We start from the raw sequence: 9152 nt of genomic DNA on the forward strand, positions 1-9152 counted from the left end.
GATGTGTTCCTCATTTCAGGATTGTCTGTCTTCACCCAAAAGAATGATGAGTTTTCAAGCATCAGTGGAAAAGAAAATTTTTTGGTTCTTTCCTTTGAAATTACACCATTATAGATAACCAATGACCTGGTTATGAGAAAAATTCTTTTCTGGCAGCCAGAATCCTAGAGAATGTTCTAGGGAGGTCATAAGATCTGGGTGGGAAAGCTCAGTGTGATGGCGTGAATTGTCTTCCCATGAGGCTGTAAACCCCACCCTCTAATTCACCCTTTTATCTCCATTGTGCTGCATTCTGTAGGCTTTGACTTTCCTGCACTGGCCAGATATAAAATGAGGGAAGATGAAGAATGAGTCTAGATAACCATCTGTGGCCTCTGTTTGACCACCTAAATATCTGGATATAGCTTAATGACTCCAATGGCTTCTGCCATTTCATTTTGCTATTTAAATATTTTTGCACAGTAGGTAATCAGTAAATGTCAGCTCCTGTTGCCCTTATCTAATCTCGCTGGTGTGGTTGTGCACACAGTAGGTGTTGAGCAGCTATCAGTAAATGTCAGCTGCTGTGGTTTGTGTCTAGTTGCATCACATTTTATGACTCCAGAAGCATCCAGCTCCTTGAGAGCAGTGAGGTGTGAACACAGTTGTCCTTTCCCCAAGCAGTCTGTGAACTTGGTTATTGGTGAATTGTGCTCTAAGTACTGGCTTTTGGGTTTTCAATTACGAAACACCAGTGGGTCACTTCAGCCTGATACAATCCACCTCTTCCGTGGCCAGCAGGCCGCTGGTTTTGAGGTCATGGTCAGCGCTGGACTTGCTCCCGCCATGGGAGGGCCGCCAGTGGAGCAGCAGCATCTTCTTGAAGTACTTCATGGTGTTGTTCTTGACGGCCACGAAGCAAACGGTGTTGATCATGCTGTTGCTCATGGCGATGCACTCGACGACATAAAAGGCTGTGAGGTAGTGCTTCTCCTTCACGAATACAGTGGGGAAGAAGTCGCGCACGATGGTGAAGCCGTAGAAAGGCGCCCAGCACAGCACGTAGGCCGTGAGGATGCACATGAGCACCAGCACCGTCTTCCGGCGGCACCGCAGCCGCTTCCGGATCTGTTCCGTCTGGAAACCAGGGACTGCCTTGAACCAGAGCTCCCGGGAGATCCTGGCGTAGCACAGGGTCATGGTGACCACCGGGCCCAGGAACTCGATGCCGAAGATGAAGAGGAAGTAGGATTTATAGAAGAGCTGCTGGTCCACTGGCCAGATCTGGCCGCAGAAGATCTTTTCCTGGCGTTTGACAATAAAGAGGACGGTTTCCGTTGTGAAGTAGGCTGATGGGATGGCGATGAGAATGGATACGATCCAGACCAAAGCGATCAGGAAGGAGGCTGTTTGATAATTCATCCGTGGTTTCAAGGGGTGAACGATAGCGAGATATCTGGTGGGGGAGGGAAGCTATCAGTAATAATGATGTGTGCGTGTAATCATTATTGGTTTTTAACTAACCCAAACACCCACAGTAGCAGACAAAATGGCACAATGACTCCCCACGTACCTAATTTTCCAGCATCAACGTGCTTCTTCTTATTTTAGCAACATCATTTGGCATTTGGAGGAGAGGAGTGATTTAGTGTAAACAGCACAGGATTTGGGTCAAACAGACAGAATAAATCTTGGCTGGAGTGAATCACTCAGTCTCTCTGAGATTCATTTCCTCAGGTGCAACGTGAAATAAAATGACACCTACCTTGCAGGGCTGCTGTGAATATTAAATATTATAATGTTTGTGAAATGCTTGGCATGTACTAGGTGTGGCATGTACATGTGGCCTATCATGATTATAAGCCCTATTGATACCACCTTGGCTTTCTAGCTTGCCATTCTGCCTAAGAACATAATTCTTTCAAAACCCTTCAATCCAAATATCTTCTAGTGTAGAGGTGAAAGAAGAGCTGTGGACTAGGAATTTTTCTCTCCTCCCCTCAGGTGTCATCCTGCATTACAGAGCAGGAGTGGACTAAGGGTAGAATCTGAGGAATCTAGTGAGGTGTAAATGACTTGCCCAAGCTCACTTGGTGCAGGGAACAGAATCCAGGCTCCTGATACAAAACTTTTACACCCAACTCCCTGGGCTGTCTCAAGCTCAGATGAGAAGGTGTGTAAAGTTGCCTTGACACCATAAAGCAGCACACAGCATAAAACTTTTATCCTGCTCTTTCCAATGAGCAACGCTGCCTGGGAAAGAGGTTGGAGCCCTTTGTGGGAAATGAGCTCATTTGTGTAGGTTGAATACCTTCTTTCCAGAAAAACCTAACAACACCTATTTAGGTAATTTAGTGCCCTGGAATCATTCCTGTGCATTTTATGGAGTGAGAGGGAGAAGTGGTGGAGGAAGGTGGAGGAAGAGGTGGTGGAGGAAGGTGGAGGAAGAAAAGAGGCATGAAGGGTAGGGAAGAAACAATACAACCTTGGAAATGAATATGTACCCCTTACCTGGAGCTTGAGTCAGGTTATGACCAAGAGCAGGAAGCCACCCATAGAAATTCTATCCAATTTACCCTTCTATTGTAACAAGACCCTTTGGTCACCTTTCCAAGTTTCTGACTTGACCAAGAAGGCCTTCTGCCATGTTATTTCTGTCTGTCCCTGACAATATGTCTGTCATAAGATTGTTTTATTGGCTCTTGCCTTCCCCTTGCCCACTGGCAGCTCTGACTCTATAGACTTCAATTAGGAGATCTCATGGCAGCCTGGCTCTCCCCAGCTTGCAGCTTTCTGAAGACATGAGATAAAGTTGCATCCCATCCCAACCAGTGGCTACACCCTAGCTGTATATATTAATAAGCAGTGCTTACTGGAGTTCTTCACCCATCCATGGGACCCAGCTTTTCCAAGTTAACCTGCGTGACTTGCCTGGGTAGCGCAAGGCTCACAGGGCTGGAGATTGGGACAAATGGGCTAGCCAATCTTTCACTGGGGCAGGGACATCTCACAATCACTGTCTCTCTGTGATACTGAGTGTATCAGCTTCCTGTTGCTGCTGTAACAAATTACCACAAACTCAGTGGCTTAAACAACACAAATTAATTATCTTACAGTTTTGGAGGTCAGAAGTCTGACATGTGTCTCACTGGGCTAAAATCAAGTTGTTGGTAGGACTGTGTTCCTTTCTGGAGGCTCTGAGGGGAAAATCTCATTTGTTTCTTGTCTAGGGCTGCCTGCATTCCTTGGTTTAGGGCCCCCTTTCATGTTCAAAGCCACCAGTAACCAGTCAAGCCCTTCCCACAACACATCACTGACACTGACTTTTCTGCCTCCTTCTTGCACATCTAAGGACCACTGGGCCCACCTGGATAATCCAGTCTCATGTCCTTATTTTATGATCAGCTAATTAGCAACCTTAATTCCATCTGCTATCTTAATTCCCCTTAGGCATAACGTATTCTGGGGATTAGGATGTGGATATCTTGGGGGTGTCATTATTCTGCCTATCATACTGAGTCCAAAGTCCTTAGATAATGCAGAACTAATTCAAGACTTAATAACTCTCTCAGTCTGGTTCTTGCATGAAAAGTATCTCAGTAACCAATGTCAAAGAGAACTTCCACAGCCCTGCTTAATCTGTTGTCAACTCCTAAATTCTAATTCCTTATCCTATAGGATGCTCCAAAATTCAGAGTTGTCATCAGCTAAATAATAAAATAAAGAACATTGGCCTAGGCATTATTCAGAAGCCCTGGATTTCAGCTGTGCACCTAAATTCTTGAATAAATTACTTATGCTCCTGGGACTTAGTTTCTTCATCTGTGAAAGGGAGATAAAAATAACTTTACAGACAATCTTGTAGGCTTTTTGAAAGATTCTATTTGAGAAGGTAAATGTACATAAAGCATGGTGGAAGCTATAATACTTTGTTTAAACCCATCTTTTCGCATGACTCATTCATTGGCAAGAGGGATATCTGCAAAGTCTTTGTTGCCATCTATCTGCTTGGATGTGTGTTTCTTGAGGTCAACACTCTTTTTCTGGGCTCTCTATGACTTCAAATATCATCCCTTCTAGGCCCTCTGCACATGAACCTTGCTCTTCTGCTGCTACCTGTGTCAGGGTTTGCAGGTTTATCTAATTCTGAGTAAGCTGTGGTCCCCATGCCTACACATACAAGCCCATTATTTAATTAGTGTCATCTCAGCAAAAGTGAGAGTTTGGACATCATTCATCTTTCTTATCATTTTGCCTTATTTTTCAGTTGGTTTGAAACTGAGTGAGAAAGAGGGGTGCTATTTATTTATTAGGGTCCTGGATTGTAAGGGCTGAAATTCCATATGCTGCTTTGACATCTACAGGGCCCCAAAAGCCTAGCTGTGAGTTCCTCTGTTTTCACCAGATATATCCCTCCACCCAGTGAGAAACGCTCTTGTCCTGCTAGTTCCTCTATCAGTGGGAATAGCTGCACCCCCAATCCTCAACCTAATGGGTTTCACCTCCCTGCCAGTTGGCAAAATCATCCAAACAAGTCAATCACATCCTCCCATGGGAGCCAAGGGTCACCTCAGCCTCTTGTCACTATAGACCCTGCTGCTTACATCCCCTGGTGGTTCATTCTATTCCCAAGCACAGCTCCCACGTGACCCTGCCTGGTGTGCAGTGTCCTCCTCCCCTGGGCTGGCAGTATATGAGACCAGCCAAGTGCTTTCACCCTCATTGTTCTAGTTTGAGGTGTTGTGGGTTCAGTTATCTACTACTATTGGTGCTGGAGAGTCCTGCATTCATCAACGGGGTGAATAGGAGGTGGTCAGAATAGCACACTTGAATTGCAATGCCTTCCTCATGAAGCGTTCCCAGACTGCATCACTAACATAATCATCTGTCTTTCTCTGAGTTACTCTTCACTTATCACTAGATTATTCTAGTTTTTGTGTGGAAGAAAAGCTCCCTGAGGTCAAAGACTGTGTCTTCTACTACTTTATGTTTCCATACGTATAGGTTGGGCACAAAGTAGAACCCAGCAACCTGTAGATCTACCAGGTTGTAGCAGATGCTGTTGGTGCCCCTCTATTATCCCTTTGCTTTTATCACTTCACTGTATGCCTGTCCACTGCCACCTGCTAAAACCTGCATTTCTTTGTTGGAAGGCCTTCTCTGGCTTCCAGATTCCTCTTGGTAACTTGCACAGAATTTCCAGAGTGGCCCTCACAAATGACTTATGAGGGTTGGTGTATAAATATCCTAGTTCCCTCCCACCCTCTCACTCCTGGGAGAACTCTGAGGTGTGATCTACACCAGCTCCAAGAGTTCTGTTGCAGGAATAAGCATCAGCTGTGCACAGTGGAAACTTGTTCAATAACACAGCTTGTATTGACTGCCTTCCCTTGACTGCCTCATTTCCTATCTTCCTATAGGTGCTTACTGAGGGCTACCTGCACATGAATCCTTGTCTCAGGGTCTATTTTAGGGGTAAACCACACTAAGGCACAGGTTTGAGGCTCTGCACTAAGCACTATGGAAACATGAAGATAGGAGTGGTTATTATGCTTAAAACACAATGTCCTTTGGAAAAGACCGTCTGTGTCCCCAGACACAGCATGAGATTAAAAGACAGATTGGCATCAGATTACAAAGACTCTGGGGTGCTAGACTCAGGATTTGGCATGTATTCTATAGGCATCGAAACTTTTGGAGGTTTTGTAAGGAATGAGATATATTAGAAAGACTCTTCAGTGGTGATATTCTGATGCTTAATATGGATGAGTATAGATTCCAAGGGACAGTCAGGGGCTCCTGAAGGGGTGAAGAGACAAGTTAGAGGAGCATTATGATGGTCCAGCCATGACTTGCCAAGAGATGAAGCTGGAGGGACTATTGCCAGGACCTGGGGTAGGGCTGCACCTGGTGTAGGGGTGTGTGGGTGGCAGTAGAACAGGGAGAAAGGAAAAGAATGATGGTAGTATCTCCTGCTTGGGTGACTGGGAGATGGTGGAATGGCTGACAGAGCTGGAAGCTGACTGAGGCAGAGCTGGTTTGGGGTGGAAAATGAACCACTCTGTATTGTAACAGAATGGTTGCTTCCTGAGAATCTCCCATGTTACAAAAGAAAGAAGAAACAAGAAAGAAAGAAAGAAAGAAAGAAAAGCAAGAAAGAAAGAAAGAAAGAAAGAAAGAAAAAAGAAAGGAAGGAAGGAAGAAGGAAAGAAAGAAAGAAAGAGAAAGAAAGAAAAACCCCACAACTACATTAGGAAGACAAAGGTTTCAATGGAACAAAGGTGATGAGAACAGTGGTAACTCACTTGAGTAAACATCAGAATCATTCAGGGTTGGGTAAAATGCAGATGCCTAGGTCCTAGCTCAGGGGATTCCCATTCAGTAGGGGCCCAGGAATCTGACTTTGTACCATTGTACCAAACATACTTTGTATCATTTCCCCTGGGGAATTTTGTGCATTTGGTTAATAGGTAAGTTTCATAAACACTGGGTTCAGAGCTTACGAGCCTCAAAGTTGTGATAACAAAATTGTTTTTTCTTGCAGGAATTAAGTTATAAATAGGAAGATGCCTCTTATACCTGTATGTGTATTATATTATCATAAATGAAAAATAATCACCGGGTTGATTAAAAAGGACCACAGACCTAAATAGCACTGAGAATAAGGGAAAAACTGGAGTTGAAAGGAGATAAAAGGGAAAAAGATGATTAAAAACACATCATCAAAATGAGCATAACTCACAATGGTGGACCAAGAAGATGTGACACAAATTGCCCCCCTCAAGCAGAGCCACTGGTAGTCCAGTGCTGGCCTACAGCTATTTACATAAATAAAACATGTATCAGATTTGTCTGAAGCTGCTATTAGAAATTTTACTTTATAAATTTACAATAGATCAAGGACTTACAGAACATCTCATGCAAATATATGCAAATAAGCACATGGATGTATGCAAAAAAGAAAGGCAAGAATGTCCTTCCCTCTTTTTTGCAACTGAACCCTGTAATCTTATTTTAAAATCAGCTCTGCCACAAAGTCACCAAAAACAAGAGTACATACTGTATGATTCCATTTTTACGAAGTTAAAAAATAGGCAAAACTAAACTATGACGCTAGAAATCAGATCAGTGGTTGCCTGGGATGGGAGGAATGACTGGTAAGGGGCACAAGGAAACTTTCTAGGGATGGAAATGTTCTATATCTTTAGGTAGTGGTTACAGGAAAAACTTCGCACATGCTATCTTGACTTGAAGCTGCCTTGGCTAACCTAGTTAATGTGGCTTCTAAGTAGTAACCTGCCTAAAATGCTGCTTTTGCTTTTGTGTTTGGTGAGGTTCATGGTTATATGACATGCCTGTATCTGAAGCAGATGTGGTGTATGGGGGCATGGCCCAGAGCTGGGAGGCTCAGGAGCCTCACTCTTGTCCACATTTGGGAGAACATGAGCCACAACTGGAGAAACCAAGTCTCCTTTTGCCTCGATAGATGCGCACGCATTTGAATCTGGAGTAATGCCAACGTTTAGAGCTGAAGTGAGGAAAGAGGCAACCTGGGCCACCTCCCTGTTTACCCCTACCCAACATCCTCACCTGTCGATAGCGATGGCCAGCAGGGCATTGGTGGAGACATAGAGTGAGACGGTACGCAGGTAGTTGACAGAGGCACAGAGCACATGGCCGTGCTTCCAGGAGAGCTGGCGCACCACATAGTAATCCATCTCGAAGGGGCAGCAGACAATGGCCACCAGGAAGTCGGAGATGGCCAGGTTAGCAATGAGCAGGTTGGTGAGGTTGCGCAGCTTCTTATAGCGGGCAAGGGCAGTGATAAAGACAAAATTGCCAATGCCACAAATCAGCATGATGCCCACAAGTGCCACCCCGATAATGATCTTGGCTGCAAAGAAGGTGTGAGTCTTGGTCATATCCTCATCCTCATCTAGAGGGAGGTCGTAATCACCATAACTGAAGTTGAAGGGGAGGGAGGAGGCATGGTCTTGGGGTATACTGAAGTTAGCTGCAAAACTAGTGTTTCCATTCTGGGCTGCCATGGTGAAGCTTGCCAGTGAGTGGTATGCAGGAGTCTCCGCGGTCTGAGTACTCTGAGCTGGGGGTCCAGACCCTCTGCTTTCATGAGGTCAGAGATCTTAGCACCCTGCCCACATCTGTGGGGAGTCAAGACGCCATCATGGATCCTGGAAGGAGACACAACCAGTTGATAAAATATAGGAGAACACCTGGTAGCATCCTCCCAGAGTTCTCCCAGGTATAGGCCAACCAGACACAGTGTCTAACCCACAGACAGAACTACCCGCGGCACAGAGGGGAGGACACATGAGTTCCGGAAATTGGGAAACCCTCTATTGGCTGTTTGGCTATCGAGAGGGACTGGGCATGGGATGGATTGGACTCCCCAGAGACACCCAAGAAGAATGTGTATCTTTGCCCTTTGTCCAGGGACCAGGACCAGTTTGACTGCCCAGTCCCCCTCCCCCCAGCAGCCCCCACAGGGGTCTTCTGTAAGTTTTTCCCAGCTGCTCAGGCAGCTGACCCAGGACTCTATGGCAGTCACAACATTGTGCCAGCTGTTGGCCAGGGACAATGAAGCCAGAGGATGGTGATACAGCAGGGTCCTTCCCCCAAAGCAGGGACTGCTCCCTCTGTCCTGGCCAGTCCACAGACTTGGAAGTCACAATTTTCACACGGACAGGCTGAGTCAACTTGGGCCAGTGATTTATGCTCTCTGAATCCCAGTTTTCCTGTAAACCAAATTCCTGTTGCCTAGCCCAGGGCCTGGCACAGAGTAGGGGCTGGATAGGAATCTGCTGAAGGAATGAATGAGGATCCTGACCAGGACTCTGCAGGTGGAGGGGCCTGTGGGTGAGAGGTAATTCTGCTGCGCTACTGGGCCGCTCTAGAAAGAAGTCCTCTGTCTGCTCCCCTTCCCTGTCTCCACTCTTTTGAGCTGTCCCTTCACCAGGCCCCCAGCTCCCCTTCCAGAATCAGCCTTGATTGGGAGGTACCACATCTTGTCACCAAAGTCTGTGTCCTCTGAAAGTGGTGGCTGCTCCAAGACCTCGCTTAACTGAAAACAGCCACCCAAGGGGCGTGGGGGAAGTGTCAGTGAGGACCCAGGAGGGCCTGAGGGCTGACCTGTCTCTTATGGCCTAAGTCCT

At 45.9% G+C, this 9152-nt stretch overlaps 1 protein-coding gene across 1 annotated transcript; it reads right to left on the bottom strand.

Annotated features, from left to right (window-relative positions):
• Positions 1 to 738: 738 nt before the first annotated feature.
• PROKR2 (prokineticin receptor 2) lies at positions 739 to 8027 on the bottom strand. The gene is made up of 2 exons (XM_060032882.1): positions 7570 to 8027; positions 739 to 1435 (listed from the first exon to the last, which is right to left on the bottom strand). Exons 1-2 carry the CDS (start codon positions 8025 to 8027, stop codon positions 739 to 741), a joined length of 1155 nt encoding a protein of 384 aa, XP_059888865.1.
• Positions 8028 to 9152: the final 1125 nt, after the last annotated feature.

Source organism: Delphinus delphis, chromosome 15 (assembly GCF_949987515.2).
Source record: "Delphinus delphis chromosome 15, mDelDel1.2, whole genome shotgun sequence".
Lineage (NCBI taxonomy): Eukaryota > Metazoa > Chordata > Mammalia > Artiodactyla > Delphinidae > Delphinus > Delphinus delphis.